At 48.5% G+C, this 16,020-nt stretch overlaps 5 protein-coding genes across 5 annotated transcripts; 2 read left to right on the plus strand and 3 right to left on the minus strand.

The window, feature by feature from the left end:
• The first annotated feature begins 366 nt into the window (after positions 1–366).
• EJ05DRAFT_473416 (membrane fusion mating protein FIG1) lies at positions 367–2,236 on the plus strand. The gene is made up of 4 exons (XM_033743398.1): positions 367–882; positions 939–1,007; positions 1,058–1,385; positions 1,440–2,236. Exons 1-4 carry the CDS (start codon positions 849–851, stop codon positions 1,816–1,818), a joined length of 810 nt encoding a protein of 269 aa, XP_033603266.1. The 5' UTR covers positions 367–848; the 3' UTR covers positions 1,819–2,236.
• Positions 2,067–5,180, minus strand: EJ05DRAFT_523998 (Sec34-domain-containing protein). Its single transcript, XM_033748812.1, has 5 exons — positions 4,976–5,180; positions 4,635–4,921; positions 4,244–4,583; positions 3,197–4,198; positions 2,067–3,146 (listed from the first exon to the last, which is right to left on the minus strand). The coding sequence occupies exons 1-5, from the start codon at positions 5,078–5,080 to the stop codon at positions 2,346–2,348; spliced, it is 2,535 nt and encodes an 844-aa protein (XP_033603267.1). The 5' UTR covers positions 5,081–5,180; the 3' UTR covers positions 2,067–2,345.
• A 140-nt stretch (positions 5,181–5,320) lies between these two features.
• Positions 5,321–7,433, plus strand: EJ05DRAFT_473417 (mitochondrial protein-like protein Fmp25). The gene has a single exon (XM_033743399.1). It carries the CDS (start codon positions 5,449–5,451, stop codon positions 7,222–7,224), a length of 1,776 nt encoding a protein of 591 aa, XP_033603268.1. The 5' UTR covers positions 5,321–5,448; the 3' UTR covers positions 7,225–7,433.
• A 1,446-nt stretch (positions 7,434–8,879) lies between these two features.
• Positions 8,880–10,262, minus strand: EJ05DRAFT_434985 (DUF1212-domain-containing protein; the record flags this gene model as incomplete). Its single annotated transcript, XM_033741680.1, has 1 exon — positions 8,880–10,262. One exon carries the CDS (start codon positions 10,260–10,262, stop codon positions 8,880–8,882), a length of 1,383 nt encoding a protein of 460 aa, XP_033603269.1.
• Positions 10,263–13,431: 3,169 nt separating this feature from the next.
• Positions 13,432–14,375, minus strand: EJ05DRAFT_497386 (uncharacterized protein; the record flags this gene model as incomplete). Its single annotated transcript, XM_033746529.1, has 3 exons — positions 13,432–13,696; positions 13,752–14,318; positions 14,368–14,375. 3 exons carry the CDS (start codon positions 14,373–14,375, stop codon positions 13,432–13,434), a joined length of 840 nt encoding a protein of 279 aa, XP_033603270.1.
• Positions 14,376–16,020: the final 1,645 nt, after the last annotated feature.

Genomic DNA, 16,020 nt, shown 5'->3' on the forward strand with positions numbered 1-16,020 from the left:
CCAGCGAGATGAACCATCAAGCATGAGATGTGACAGTCGGCACATGCAAAAGAAATGATTAAGATGCAGGCCAGTGTACTATGTATACTGAAGATACAAGGCAGAACCCTTGCAAGGCTTGTAGCCATAACAGAGCCCTGAAGCTAAGCTTTTGATGGAGGCGCCGGCGCCAAACAAAGCGGATCAAAAGGGGAAAAGGAGCAATCGGACGGCGGAAAGAGCGATACTGATTGGGCGGAGAATGGGGAGGCAGGAACAGAAACGTGGGAAGTGACGTGTGAAGGGTCTCGAGTCGCCCGGTAGTCCGAGCGTTGCGTTGCTGCGACTACCCAGCCACACCAAAACACCCAGCCATCACCAACCTCACCATTTCCAGATGCACTGCACTCTGCGGAAAAAGGACAGCCACCGCAGTTTCGGACAATTCTTCCTACTCTCCACACAGAATAAGCTACATCTCTCTTTGCTCTAACATCTATCTCAACAGTCTTGATCTATCTCAAAAGTTCAACTTTCTAACCCTTGAGTTAAGCGCAGGGTCGAACATACATTCGCTACCAGACTTTGGATAGTTTCATTCCTGAGCTGCAAGTCGGGAATTGCGTACATTCCGATCCACCGCATCTATCGCTACATTTCTCCATACCTCTTATTTTGACATTCCTCATACGACACCCCACATTCCTCGCATCGCCAGACAGATCGCACCCAGAGACGGCAGCCGTCTCACACGGCATCGGCTGCATCCCTCGACGGACAGCTCTCTCCGTCCCTCGGGAGCCGTACGAGGAACGAAGGGATAGTATAGAGTCAAGCAAGGAAGAAGGGAAAGGAGAAGGGCAGTCGCAATGGCGAACCTCAGATTTGCGGTTAGCATGCAGAGTACGTAGTCGCCCCAACCCTCCATATCTCAGGACCAGATTACTAACATAACACAGGGCTGATACCATTCCTCGGCTTTCATCACCTTCTCATGATCCTAATCGCCAATGCCATCATACTACTTTGTGAGTCTCAGACCCTACTGCGCAACAATCCAATGCTAATGACATTCCAGCACTCCTCCTAGCAGGTTGCTCCTCAACATCACCTCTCATCCCAGGAATATTCCTCATATCCCTCTACTACGAAAACTATGCACCCACATACGATCCCGCGCAAGTGGATCCTGGCGTCACATCCGCCATTGCAAACATTGTTGGGCAAGCTTCAATGGAGGTTAGAGTCGGATACTTCGGTCTCTGTGTCAACCCTGATGGCGGCAGCTGGCTATGTACGAGCAATGCCACATCCCTGGCACAGCAAGTTAGCGTAGACCAGGATCCACTCAACCTGATCTGGGTCGCGAGTACATTCAAGGATAGCATTGTCTTTCCGTACCTGCTGTAAGTCAATGCATTCGCCATAACCATCCGCTCTTTGACTGACCTTTCCAATAGGATCGTAGCAATTGTTCTCGCATTCTTCACCTTTATCCTGCTTGCCACATTTCCGGGCTGGCACGAAGAGCGTGACGCAACAACCGGTTCCGACGTCGATGTAAAGCCGTTCCCATCTCGACCTGTCTCACAGATTGCTCTCGCTCTGATCTTCGTCAGCTCCATCTTCGTGCTTGTATCTGTATTGTGGCAACACACTGCATCCGTAGCAGCAGCGACAGTAGCCCAAGATCTAGGCAATGGGAGTGTGAGAAGTGGGGTCGGAACAGCTGCCATGGTGCTTGGTTGGTTCGGCTTCGTGCTACTCATAATAGTCACGATCGGTCTCTTGGTCATCATAATAAGCATGGTCGTTCTGGACAGACTGACGGACGACTAAGAAGACGATGTCATTAGGGGGAACAATGCTGGACGTTATATATGGGACGCAGACATACGACAAAATAATGGGTTTCGATGACGACAACGTACAAAAGAAGGAAGAGATCGGTTCAACGAGATGGTGGAGGTCCATTTCTGTTCATGAGCGTGCATAAACTTATTCCCCCTTCATGTCTTCCTATTTTCAGTACTTGGGAAGCGCGGACGCAGATTCGTCATATCGGTGCTACGATGCCACCGACGCGCTGGCATATGAGCTCGGAGTTACTGGGTGGGACACTTTTGAAGTTCAACTGATGGGGAATGCAATGGCGATGTATCCAGCCCAAGCCGCCTGGGAACTGTACGTATATAGATGACCCATGAGATGGGACCGAATGAATTAAAGATTGAACAAAGCTCGACAAAGGCCCTGAATGATATTATATTATTGGATCCGTGATTGATGGTGCTGTCCTTCGTGAATAACTGCTCATCCACTGCTCATCATCAACTGCTCATCATCAACGGCTCATCATCGTCGCTCTACGTACTCCCACTCCGACTGATTCCACTCCCCATACTCCCCACGTCATCATCCTCGTCCATATCCTGCTCAAACGCCAACCTACCCACATTGAACAGCCCCTCAGCCCACTCCGCAAACGCCTCGGCATCCCAAACCTCATCGTCCCTACCCTTGCCCTTCTTCGGCAAGCCTTTGCCATTTGCCCTGCTCTGCGCCACATAGCGATCATGGAAAGTCTCGTAGAGCTCAATGACCCGGTCTTGCACTGCGGCGACAAGGGTCTCGCGTGTGCGCACATCGTCGATATACTCCTCCAACCGCTTGCGCATAAACGGCGTTTCCTTCTCCATGGCGCTGCGCACAAGCTGTGTAGCGGCATGCGGATCGAACGACTTTTTCGCCTGTGCACCTTCTGAGACGGCCGCGGCCATGCGAGTAGCAAAGGAGTTTGTGAATTCGTTGATGACAGTGCGGAGTTTACCGTCGAGCTCGGCTTTGGCATCGAGCATGTTCTCGACTACTTTTGGGACGAGGCCGCCGCCGACGAGGCGCATCAAATTTGCGGGGTTGAAAAGGCCGCCGCGAGATCGGAGTTCGTGGAAGGTCGAGGTCATGGATGAGAAGTCGAAGCCGACTTCTGGGGTGACGAATTCAATGTCGAAGGCGACAATTTGTTGTTTGAGTAGGAGTAGATGTTTGATCAGGAAGAGGTTGGCGTCAGTAGGGGAGGAGCGCTGGGAGATCTGGGATGCTGCGTTATGTAGGGAGAGCGTCGTCTGGTGGACTATTTGATGAGCAAGGTCGTCGAAGACGGAGGACTATAGAGAGATGTTAGTGAAGCTATGAAGTAATGAAAGGGCAAACATACGTGGACAAGGCGGTAGATCTTGCTGAGAAGCCATATTGCCTTACGCATCGTTGGATACCAGTCTTGGTACGCATTGAAGTTGAACGCGCTTAGGCCGTCTTCTTCTGACTCGACAATCATGGTTTGGGGGAGGACACCGTTCTGAGAGCCTTTGCGACCAGATAGGGCGGGCTGGGCTGACAAAGTCTTGAGTTTAGCATTACGATCGAATCGGCCGGGATAGTCGAGGTCCTCTGGCTTCGGCCTATATTGCTCAATGTCTGTCTTCAGGACCCCCAGTGCGAGGAATACAAGTCGTGTCTGAGCATCTTCTAGTGCCGAGTGTATCAAAGCTGGAAAGTTGAGACGACTCCGATCTAGAGGGTCCTCTTCCTCCTCATCTGGGTCTATATATCGGGTCTGGATGAAGGTGCAGAGCTCGCAAAGTTTGGTCATCTGTGTTTCGTGTATGATACGGGGCCGAAGATGGTCGAAAAGGGGCTCGCATAACGATTCGAGAAAGTGATATAGTCTTCCATCAGTCTCAAACCATTCGAACCACAGCTCATATTCGTCAACAAGGATGCCCCGCAAGAAGCTTATGCTACTCCTTGCAAAGGCGACGAGGTCTTTTGACGTGCTTGGAGCCAGCGCAATTTCCCCCATCTCCTTTGAGACGATAGGCAGTATCAACCTGCCCCGGGCGGTCGAATAGCTTTGGTACAATTCGTTCATCAAACTTTGATATTCTGCTTCTGTACCAGCTTCGGCGTTCGCTGGTACCACAGCACGTTTTTGTATTTGGAGACCTAGTTGTTTCAGTTCTGGGGCACCGACCCTGAATTTGGCATACAGAAGAGCAGACATAGTGGTCTCGTTGAGTTGCCTATCTGCAATTCGTTTCGACACATCGGCAGCTATCTCTCGAAGAGCATTGGTGATGTGTACACGGATCAATGTGAGTCCTCGCGTCAGAAGTAATCGGTACCGAGATCGGTATGTGGCCGCTTCGCGGTGGCTCGGCTGGCACATATTAGTAGAGGGCAAAGCTTGCACACGAATACATACATGAGATTCCATGTATTCCAAGCAGCTGTCGAGGTTCTCCAGCATGTCCACATATTCTTTTCGTCTCACGTGGTTTCCAGCACCGGGGGCATTCAACCTGCGTGTGATCGGCTCAAGGTATGCATAGTACCGCAAATTATCTTCCACTTCATCTGCAAGCTTAACAATGCGCCTTTGATCGTGGACCAAGCTCTCGCATTGTGTCTGAAAAGCAGTAGTCTGGTGTTCTACGGCCTTGAATGAGTTCGAGAGAGATACTAGGTTCTTTAAAGCAGAAGATGTGTCGAGGAGCAGATTATCCAAATGCGACTTTGTGAGGCTCAGTTGGTCATGATATAGTCTTCAATTGACGATCAGCAGGTCACACATTCAAGCATATCGGGTCTCATACCGATACTGCTCATGGCTCGCATCTAGCAGCTCATCGCTGATATCTCCATACCATTCCGTAAAGTCAATTTCAGTCTTAATTTGGTCTCTTGTCCTTTTCTTTGCCTTTTCTGCCTCGCGTTCCTTCTCATGCTCTTTTCGAACGTGTGCCCTGACCACATCGTAAAAGTCGCTGTAGGATTTCGCACGCCGCGCAATGGTAGCTTCTGGTGGCCCAATCGTATCTGTAAGTTCCTCAGGTATCTCGGGTATACCGACTGCGGTCTCGACGTCAGCTGAAGTGCCATCCTACAACGATTCATCAATAACGTAGAGCTCGCGCAGGCTGATTGCAGAGCTTACGTTTGGTTGCTTCAGTAGACTCTCGCGACGTTTGTGGCCCTTCGACTTGTCCTGCTGGGTGCTAGAGCGAGGGACGAATGCATCATACCAACTCGCTTCATACATTTTCCAGAGAGAGGAGGGAGGTTGATGGCGCGAGCGTGAAGGCTCATTTCCCGTTCACTCTGCTGTAAATAGCTGTATGCATCTCAAGCTGGCCTGAAACTCCAAGATGTGGGGGTTTATGCCTGAATGCCTGCATGCCTGAATGCGTTGTCTGTGGTGCTTCTTATTGGACTAACAGACGCGACTAGCTTGCATCTCTATGACGCTTTTAGGTCTGGGGAAATGCTCTAAGCGTCCCATGGAATATTGATCCATCTCCGCGCAACGGCTTACGATCAGCTATGTCTGCCTTCTGGTTTGCCCTTAATGCCATCATGCCATAATTCTTTCTTACTGCTCTTTCCACGCTTCGATTGTCAACTTTCACGATGCTCAAATCAAGGCCAATCGCACAGGCAGCCTCGGCCATAAAGATAAGCTCTCGAGGGTTTCATCCACATCCTGGAACCGGAGACACAAGAGTTGCAACAAGGGTGTATTCACCATATGCTGCACGGCGACAACAGCATTTTTTCAGATCAGTGGCCACAGTCATAGTCCTTGGATCCTTTGCCACAGCATGGCAGTGGTCGCGAGAGTTGCACGCTGAGGAACCACCAGCGGCCAACGAGCCACAATTCGAGAAGCCAAGGAAGAAGGCTTCGTCAAAGGAAGAGAACAGGGACATCATAAGCTCTCAGCACCTCCAAGTGCGACGGAGTTGGGAGAATCCAGGCGTGTATGCTTGGGGATCGAACGCTGGAAAGGTTGTCGCTCCCGACTCAAACGAGCCATTCATAAAAACAGCCCGCCGAATACCATACTTTGATGGCAAGGTTTTGAGGGATGTTAAGCTTGACAAGACGTATGGAGCTGCTATCGATGACAAAGGAGACCTCATACAATGGGGTACGCAGTTTTCTACGGAGGACTACACACCACAAGTTACCCTGCGCCACAAAGACCTCGTTTCCCTGTCTCTCTCCCGCGACCGTATCATAGCCTTGAGCTCAAATGGCACAGTATACAGCATTCCGGCCTCCAAATCTGACCAACAAGCCGGCTCCAAATGCCAGGAAAGCTCCTGGGTTCCCTTCTGGACGTCACGAGCCAGTATTAGCTATCGGAAGATCGAACCCTCGAACCTTGCTTGGGGCGAAAAGATCTCTTCTGTGTCTTCTGGAATCGAGCATGCCCTACTACTTACTACTAAAGGCCGTGTCTATTCCTTCGCCTCCGCTTCTGACACATTTCCCTCACGCGGCCAGCTGGGCATTCCCGGCCTTTTATTCCGTACGCGACCAGCAGGTCCTGCTGATCAACCTCACGAGATCACCACTCTCCGCGGATTCCCTATAACACAAATTTCTGCCGGCGACCATCATAGCCTAGCCGCCGATCGCGATGGTCGTGTCTTCGCGTTTGGTGATAACTCTTTCGGCCAGCTAGGTCTCGACACATCCGAGCCGTCTTTTGTCGACACTCCGGCCTTGGTGCCCCTCACACGTCTTTACTCTGGCACATCACAGGTCCCGCGTGTGACGCGTATCGCAGCAGGTGGGACGAACAGCTACTTCACTATCGACGCAACACGGGTAGCCTCTGCTGCAGACGACGAGTCTGAATCGCGCTCAGCGCGTCTGGCAATGGGACGCGTGACGGCCGATACCTGGGCTTGTGGGCAAGGTATCTGGGGTGCACTCGGCAACGGACGATGGACGCATGTCGCGTCTACCCCTGTCAAGATTCCCTCCCTCTCTGGCCTTTACGAGTATGACGAGGCTGCCAAGCAAGCCATCCCAATCCGCCTAGCACGTCTCTCAGTCGGCACAAACCACGTCGCAGCAGTCATGGACAACGTGACAGAAGTCTCGGCAGCTGACTCGAGGTACGCGAGTGAAAACGCCACGAATTGGGGCGCAGACATCCTATTCTTCGGGAACAACGAGTTTTACCAGCTCGGCACGGGCAAGCGGAATAACGTGAGCAACCCGGTGTATATCCAGCCACTGGATGCCGTAGCGGAGCGGAAGGTGCGTGGCAAGGAAGAGCATCGTTTTCAGATCACGCCGAAGAAGAAGGTCAGCGTGAATGGCAGGAAAGTCGAGATGGAGCAGAGAGTGGAGTGTGGAAGGCATGTAACGGCTGTGTACTCTGGAGTATAAGCCGCGAAGGAGGCGAAGGTGATGTCTCCGAGCAGACTGAAGTGTCAGCAACAGGAGGGCATTATCAGTGTTATTAGCGTTCTCACGGCCCCATGTCATGTAAATAGTATTCCGTCCATTTCGGTCATGTATTGATCCTTAACGATATGCTACATACTTCTAAAGATATTCCTGAGCAGAGAATCATGACCGTCATACCAATCTAACAAGATAAGCCCAAGACAACACTATGTCCCATGTTAAATCAGTCCCTCTCTCGAAACTCCTTCGCTGTCCCTCCTCTCATCTCTCTACAAACCAACCCTCTGAAAACATTACACCCCTATCAAATCCACAAACCTATCTCCACATTCGTCCACTCCTCCACTATCCCCAACATGAGTGCCCATCCAGCCCCCTTAAGACCGCACCCAAAACTTCCCCAGAAAGTCAACACAACCCCCCCGCAAAAAAATCGCCGAGGAAAAAACAGCTCAAAAAAAAAAAAAACACAAAAGGCTCAGGTCAGGAATCGAACCTGCGCCTCCGCCACCCTTGCGGATATTTGGTCTCCGGTGACCTTACTTCGGTGGTGATTCTAACCACTGAACCATCGCACCTGGGCTTGGATGCAGACTTGAAAACGAGGATTATAATGGGTGTTTTTTCTTTGTTGGGGGAGGGAGTGGTGTGTGAAGGGAGGAAGGCAAGTGGAGGGATGGAGGGTGTGGTGTGTGAAGAGAGAGGGGAGTGCGCGTGAACAGTGTTTGTGTTGTGCTGTGTCGTGTCACCTTGTCTTGCGCCGTGTTGTTGTGTTTCTGCGTTCACCGATCTGTCTGTCTGGCTAGCATGAGGAAAAGAACAATAACACCAATGAATCTCACCCAATGCGATCTAAACCCTATACCCAACCACGCTCCCCCTCCCTCCCTCTTTCATATATACGAAGCTCCTACCACGCCACGCCACGACTCCTTTTTTCTTTTACCCAACGACACATCAGTCTCCGACAAGTCAAGTCTGTCTACACACAGACACACACATGCACACACCGCACACGTCAATCCACCCACGCCATATCTCCACCTGTATCTTGTAACTTTGTCTTTCTTTGCTTTACTTTCTTGGGAAGAGACCTGCTTTAGCAACATGGGTGGCACGTCGTACGTTGCAAGCGATAAGCCGCACAATGTGTATCTGGGAGCTGATCAACGATATCAGCGCTCGTACGTCTGACTTTGATGTGTGATATCTCGAGATACGGCATGAGGTGGTGTTGAGCGTTGTGTCTGTCTAACAGGATGATCGTGAACTAGAGGGGGAGTAGAATGTTTGCGAAGATTGATATTGGTATGACAAAAGGTAGTAGTTAAGTAGAGCAAAGAGATGTGAATGCGAGAGAACTGTGTGTGTGACATATATGTCCATGGTATACAGAGGTGGAAACCAGAAAAGGCAGAGTGTAAACATGGGCCAAGGCCCAGTCAGAGGACGATGCTTTATGCATCATCGCGTGTATTATATAATATCGTAGTAGAATAGTCAGACCCGCCTTCTACTCAAGACACGAAAACGGCTCTTGTGAACCCCATGCCATCCCATATATGCGCTATCATTACCGAAATCGCTAATTTCAAAAACAAACTCCTCTTCCCATGATCAGAAACCATCCACATCTAAAAGCTAAACAGGGCATTATTCTTCCGCCCGAACGGATATACTAACAGCGCACTAACAAACAAGCCCACACTCAGGCCAACAGCAACCTGGATCATCTGTGCACCCACACTGAAGCTTCTGTACAGGTTCTGCTCGTACACAGTCTGCGCCTCCAGCGTACCGTTGTTGAAGAGTGGCGTCTCAATGCCCGCAATCAAGCCACCTTGTGCGCTCAGTCCTGAGGGCACCAGGACCATAATACCGGCGACGACGGACGCAAATGCAAATGCGCGCCGCGAGCGCGCGTACAAGTGACCCAACATGCCTAGTGTCAGTGCTGATGCAGTATTTGCGACTTGCGAGGTTGCATTTGCAGCAACAAAGTAGTTGACGAGATACGCGGCGCTGCCGAAAATCATCTGGACGGGTATTTGACGCGGGCGGGAGCGCAGTACAACGGCCTGCATAGCTATGAAGAACGGCACAAGCACAATTTTCCATTTCGGGTCCACAGATCGTGGGCAAGTGGCACTTGTTGTGGCGTGGGCATCGGCTGAACCCCAGAGCTGAGAGCCGACATTGATACCGTACCCTAGGAAGAGCGAGTATATGACAGCGTAGAAGAGTCGGGTAGCACCGGCGGTGAGCGACTTGGCTTGAAGTTCGAGGGCGCCGCAGAGCACAATGTAGCCAGGGAGGATCATAGTGATAGACGACTCAGCGATTGCACCGAAACAAAAGTACTTTTGCGAGCCCCCGCCACCGATGGATGCAATGGCGCGGGCAGCAAAAGATGTGACCAGTGCAGCCGATACCTCAAGCACATTGGCGTAGAGTGGGTTGCGAGCAGCTGCAATGACTTGCAGAAAGCCGACAATTGAGCCAAGAACAAGGGCAACGGGCATGTCCGTCCAATATCCATTATAGGCCCATACACAAGCCGACATGGAGGCGAGACCGTAGAATGGGACAATCCACCACGGCCTGTAGTAAGGGGGCCCATTCAGGACATCCATGAGTTCTGTTGTGGCTTCTTCCACATTAATCTCTTGGCGAACCACCTTCTTGTATATCTTGAATGCTTCTTCGAGACAACCAACGTCAAGACCTTGAGCTTTCACAAGAGTAGTGTATGATTGGCGGGTCAGTGGGTCGTTATGATCCGGCGGATTGATGAAGCACACTTCTGTACAGCCGACCAGATAATTGATGCGCCCATCGAGATCACAGACCTTGAATAACTGCAGGATATACTCCTCTATACGGTGCGAAGGCGCACCGTACAGCATGAAGGCATATGTCAGCAGCAGACACAACGTCCTGCGATTGTTGATATCAGACTTTGCAGCAACATATTTAGCTTCTCGACTGCCTGTACCGTGTTCGATCTTCTTCTTCATGGCCTTTAATGCCTTTGTGAGCTCTTGTGGGTCCAATCCATCTTGAAATCGCCTCCACGGTGTACCTGGTGTGGAGGGACTAGTTGGCGGACTTGTGACGTTTGGTGTGGATATACCACTAGGAGGCGCTGTGGAACCACCTAATGTCGACTGCGAGTTGTTCCTCGAATGGAGCCGGAAACCTGGACTAGAGAGTAGCAGACCCGATGATATGATAGTTGAAGTGCTATGGCGACGTTTCTTCTGGAGCTTCTTCAAGGTTCGTATGTCGATGCCCGAGTCACCCATGAACTCAGTGGGGTCTCTCCTTTCTGGTACGGCACCAAAGTCGGCGCTAAAGTCCTTGCAGAACTCTCTCACCCTTTGCCATACTGACGTAGGCTCTGGATCTACTACATGAGGTTCCCCAATCTGTTTCTCTTCATCGCCAGCATCCAGCTGATCCTCCTTGTCTTTCATCAGTCTGCCCGTGAAGCGCCTTTCGAGCTTTTCGGGCTCGTCTGGGAATCTTGCATGACTGCGTTGTCGAGGCGGGAGCCCTGGACGAGCTGGTGTAGTTGCTGCTGGTGTATCTGGTAGAGACACGCTGTTGTTTCTCCGAGTCGGACTGCCATTGTCCGGTAATGAGAAGTATGACTGAGATGGGTCTCTGATGGGTGTTATGACCTCGTCGATATGTGCAGCGGGTGGCTGACTGAGAGTGCCGATGGCTTCAAAAGGCGGCTGATGTGCAGAGCTTATGCCCCTCGGACGTGATGACGGAGCATTATCGGGACTCGTTTCGTGCGTAGTCATGCCGTGGTAATGCGTAAAGACAAGGATATCCTGGCAAAGCAACAAAGGATGGTAGGAGACCCGTTCTATATCGAGACGCCGGATAGAAATGCTGGAGAGAACGCTGGACGATGGAAATCAAGAAAAGGCAGGACAAACGGGATGCGGGACGATAAGAAGACCACGACTATATGAGTCAGGCAGAAAAAAAAACGCAGGTTGGGTTGCCATGAGCAAACACGCAACTACCTACCTGCGAGCTTAGTAGCCACTTGGACAGGGCAGAAAATAGCGGTAGTTCCTTCTCGAAGGATATCAGGATCCAGCGAGCGAACCGACAAGATACGAACGGGACGAAACGTGGGCCCGGACGCGTAAATGAGTTGGGCAGACCGACGGAGCGGATACATATCGGTGGGACATGAGTGGGACATGTGTGGGTATCTGGCGTGAACGATGGAATTATCGTTTATAAAAGCTTGTCGGAGACAAGCGGACATTGATTAACGTCCAAGAGACCGAGGCCCAGACAGAGCCATCTCGACTGATGGCTGTGATGATGGCGAAGGAGACTGTGACATTGGTAATACTTGTGGTATTTGTGGTGGTATTGGGTGAAGTGAATGAAGGTGGTGGTGGTTGTGGATCGAAAAGTTTGACGGGTCAATATTGCTATTATTGCGTGCGAAAGAATGCGACAGTGTACGCTAGCCTGTTTAGGTATAGATACCTCATTACTAACGGTCAATCTAGCTCAGATGGGGAATTCCGCCACTGTATTTCAGCGACTGATAAGCTCCCGTTGTTTTTTCATTCGACAATTACTAGTCTTGTTACTGCCTGAGGTGTCGATAGGGCTGAAGGAGCTTGCAAGTTATGACGCGGCTGACATCAACAACCAATCAAACCACTCATGTTGCCACAACACCACAACACCGTATCCATGCTGAGTCTGTCACTGTCCATCGAATGGTGAATAAGACCTCGCATGCGCTCTGATCTTCAATTTCGACAACATGAACGTGTGCCGAGCGCCATTTACATTGAATGAGCCCGTTCGTCTACTCACCGCGGCTGATACGCGCCGGGATACTGATGCATGCATATGCATTAGCGGGTACAGCCTTGTGGAGCTCTCCGAGTCTCTGCCATGATTGTGGAGAACTTCGGCGTGATGCATTTGCTGCGTGGAATTGGGAGATGCTGGACGTACTATTATCCACCTCATGCCTCGATGCATACAGTTCTTTGCCTCGGTGTCGGGCGGCTGCTCTCGTGCTATGTGCGTTTGTTTGAAAATTATGTGCAGTCTGTCTGGGCTCTGTTCTTCTTACAAAGGGTATCCATGCAGACAGACGTACGTACCAGCAGAGCGTACGTGAGCAACTTTCTCGGGCAGAATGTGTCTCAGTGAACAGATCCTGTTGAGCACAGCCTCCACATTTTCTCCCTTCTCATACCCTGACACAGCATCCTGCAATATGCTGATGGAAAAAGGCTATTATATTATCATCATAGTCCACACAAATACAAGCCTTACGGAGCCCACATACAATCACACGCACCAGCCATATCCTGCCGCGACCCAGTACCCGCGCGCGACACAGACGCCGAAAATACCAGGATATACAGCCGACAAAGCCCCCTCCTAGCAAAGGCAGCCATGTTTGTAGAACGTTGGGCTGAAATACCTAGGTATTCGGTATCAACAAAGGTGATGCTAGTAAATATACATTCCTTTAAGATTAGACACTCGTCACTAGAATCCTTCACGGTCATAAAGCACCCACAATCTGATATCCATCGCCCAACGCCAAAGCCTGTCACATCTATTACCGTCAGAGAGTCGCTGTCGGCCGAACAACGAAAACGTCGATGGGTTCTCCTAGAGCCCCGGCAAGAAGACCACGCGTTGACAAAATGCCAAGAGTCTCTGCAGCGGTCCACGCCTACTAGAACGAACCGATCAATACGTATTTCAGTACATGGTCCTGTTAGAACACATGCCGCCTATCCGTCTGATCTAAGAGATCAAGGCGCAAGGGCTGGCGTACTGTACCTGTCAAAACGTACGTAAACAGTACAGAGCCAAACCGGTATCGTCTACCACTAAAGAGATCTACTCACCAGTCAGGGGTTTCTGACAACGAAGACCTGCCAACTCTGCTCACATCCGAGCAAATGACCCAGCTGAGAAAAATTAAGATGGCGTCTACAACCTTCGATAAGCCTGTCCTTTAAAAGCAATGTCCGAAGGACGGTTGCAAGTACAACAATCCCATAAACGCCGAGAAACTCGACAAATGTATCGCACAACTTCCTATTCATATCTCGAGCTGAGTTAGGATGTTTTGGATAGAACAAAGAGTATGAAGGTGGATTGCTATACAAAGACTTATGTCAGTTCAGTATTTCGCGAACTTTCGCGCCAGCGCTGGAATCCTGAGAGGTCGTCCTTGAATCCACTCTCCATCAGCGCTTGTGATAGTAATCTTGTCCACGCCCATGCATCCTCTCCTTTCAAGATGAATCCGCAGCTGAGATGCGGCTTCGTAGCGATCCAAAACCGTGGGTAGAACGCAGCGTGCTCCCAGTCCAAAATGCCAGAGGCTTTCCCATCAAGGATAAGAATGTTCGATGAGGAGAGATACTTCTCCACACTAGTCAAATGAAGAGGCGCAAGGATTCTTCGCTTCCAAGAAGGCTCGTCGTGACAAGATGGTGTCATGATGGGCATCAGCAATTCCACAGCCTGTTGCAGTTTTCAATGAATCCGATGTGATGGTCGCCAACATTTCGCAGTAACCTGCTATTTCAGTCGCGATTTCCTTGTGCTGTGCTGCTGATAGCGAAGACCACACCCTCTCAAGTAGTGTTCCTGGCATTTGGTGGAGTACAAGATACGACCTGGAGAGTTCGGGTTCGTTCCATGCGTATAAGACTTTCGGAAGTGGGATGCCCTCAAGCCTCTCCTCTACGAAATCTATTGTTTCGTTCTCCAGCTCCGTGCCTTCTTGCCAGCTCTTCACTTTAAAAAATGCTCCACCAATGTTCCAAACAGCACCCGAGGTTCCAGAGTTGTATACGGGTGTCATCTCCTCTGTTTCCACTTGCATCGATTCAGCAGGACGAAGGCAAAACGTGTCCATGTTTTGGTCTTGCCAGTGGGCGAGAGCGTCCTCGGGAATCTTGGAGACCTTCTCGCAGACGATTGAAGTCCCAATCTTCCAAGCATGATCTCCAACCTTGTAAATGGATCGCCCGATGGGCGGATCCATTTCACTGTGATATTAGTAAACTCAGTCTACGATGACCGGGCTGTATGACTTACCAAAACATTATTTCGAGAGATCGCAGAGGAGCCTAGTAGACATGTTAGAATGCTTGTGTCCAAGAAAGCTAAGCATATAGGTGATTCTGAGTATATCTTTCGAGAAGGTTGTGACCGGGAAGAGTGCGCATAGTGGTTTGCGACCGTTTACAGTCGGATCTCGTTATGACGATATCAGTTATATCGACAATCTCGGTATAACGATAGGGCTAACTACCATATGAAATAGAATACATACTTTTAGTAAATGCCGACGTTTAATTGGTCTTCTTCTTTTACACCTATCTATTATTATATTGACTCGTACATAGATATAGCATAGGTATCAGTAGGGTTAAGAGGAGGCCCTTAATACCTAGTATTAGGGACTTATATAGTCTAAAAATGGAGGTAGCTAATCAACGCCCAGGGGCCTAGCTTATATAAGAATTAAATATATGATAATCTTCTTATGACGATAGATTCAACGCAGCGGTCTTCGTATCGTTATAACGAGATCTAACTGTACGCGTTTAGCCACGTGAAGAGCCACTAGAAAAATGCAGTGGCCCAAGATATTGAATTGAACATGCCAAGAGCATAATTGCTTAGGATAAAAGTGGTTACTAATTGTTGTCGGAAGGCACTTTGAGTAAGAGACACTGCTTCCTAAACGGGACTAGTGTCTAAACGGTTAAATAGCTTCGACTCTGTCTCCTAGAACTTAGTTCTCTATATACTTATAGAATATACTTAATAACCTTAATTACGTCTCCATTTCTCTTATAATAGATTATAAGCCCGGTACTTTACTATAAAAGCCTTAAAACACCTCTTTATTAATAAAAACTATTATATTTTAATAAAAAATAAGTCCCTTTTCTAAACTTTAAGTTTTAATATTAACCTTATTAAAGTTTTTACTTTAACTACTCTATTAACTCTCTGCCTCTATATTATTCTTACCGTTCTTCTACGTCTTTTACCCTTACTACCTTCCTTATAAATAAGTAATAAGTAGAAAGAGTCGGAATAAGAAACTATTAGTTCTATATAAAGAAAAGAGAAGAAACTTAAGGAACTTAAGGAACTTATTAATAATAAACATGTCTATTAACTTTAAACTCGATCTATTCTCTCTATCTAAGCTATCTTTAAGAGGAGAAAATTTCCCTAAGTAGAGATTAGCTTAGATAATCGTATTTAAATATATATAATTATAGATAATAGTCTCTAGTAGAGTTATTAGACCCTTTAGTACTAGAGTTACGGATTTATATATAGATATAATAGATTAGAATATAAAGGATAATAAGGTAATAATTATATTACTCTTATTAATATATTAAGATCTTATTATAGATCTTACTTCCTATAATATAGTAGTAGCTATATAGAGTTATCTATTATTATATTTTAACTATAATATAGATAATTCTTTAATATATCTATTTAGATTACTTACTAACCTCCGCTATAAAGACGGAGAAGATATCTATAAATATATTAATAACTTCTATTATACCTAGATGCGAATAGTAAAAAGATATACTACTTTATCTTATATAGTTATAAAAGTAATACGTCTAATCTTTAAGTCTAAAGAGATTAAGGGCTTATTCTTTCTCGTCTTATTATCTAATACTATAGACTATATTATTAATAATTTATCTA

This window comes from Pseudovirgaria hyperparasitica, assembly GCF_010093815.1.
Source record: "Pseudovirgaria hyperparasitica strain CBS 121739 unplaced genomic scaffold EJ05scaffold_3, whole genome shotgun sequence".
Taxonomy (NCBI): Eukaryota; Fungi; Ascomycota; class Dothideomycetes; order Acrospermales; family Acrospermaceae; genus Pseudovirgaria; species Pseudovirgaria hyperparasitica.

What these genes read in the sequence shown, in the direction of transcription:
- EJ05DRAFT_473416 (XM_033743398.1), top strand. Translation starts at nt 849, where the DNA reads ATGGCGAACCTCAGATTTGCGGTTAGCATGCAGA. An exon ending in CAATGCCATCATACTACTTT is followed by an intron (nt 1,008 to 1,057) that starts GTGAGTCTCAGA and finishes ATGACATTCCAG; the next exon opens with CACTCCTCCTAGCAGGTTGC. An exon ending in ATTGTCTTTCCGTACCTGCT is followed by an intron (nt 1,386 to 1,439) that starts GTAAGTCAATGC and finishes CCTTTCCAATAG; the next exon opens with GATCGTAGCAATTGTTCTCG.
- EJ05DRAFT_523998 (XM_033748812.1), bottom strand. Translation starts at nt 5,080, where the DNA reads ATGTATGAAGCGAGTTGGTATGATGCATTCGTCCCTCGCTCTAGCACC. An exon ending in GCGAGCCATGAGCAGTATCG is followed by an intron (nt 4,584 to 4,634) that starts GTATGAGACCCG and finishes CGTCAATTGAAG; the next exon opens with ACTATATCATGACCAACTGA. An exon ending in TGGAATACATGGAATCTCAT is followed by an intron (nt 4,199 to 4,243) that starts GTATGTATTCGT and finishes AATATGTGCCAG; the next exon opens with CCGAGCCACCGCGAAGCGGC.
- EJ05DRAFT_473417 (XM_033743399.1), top strand. Translation starts at nt 5,449, where the DNA reads ATGCTCAAATCAAGGCCAATCGCACAGGCAGCCTCGGCCATAAAGATA.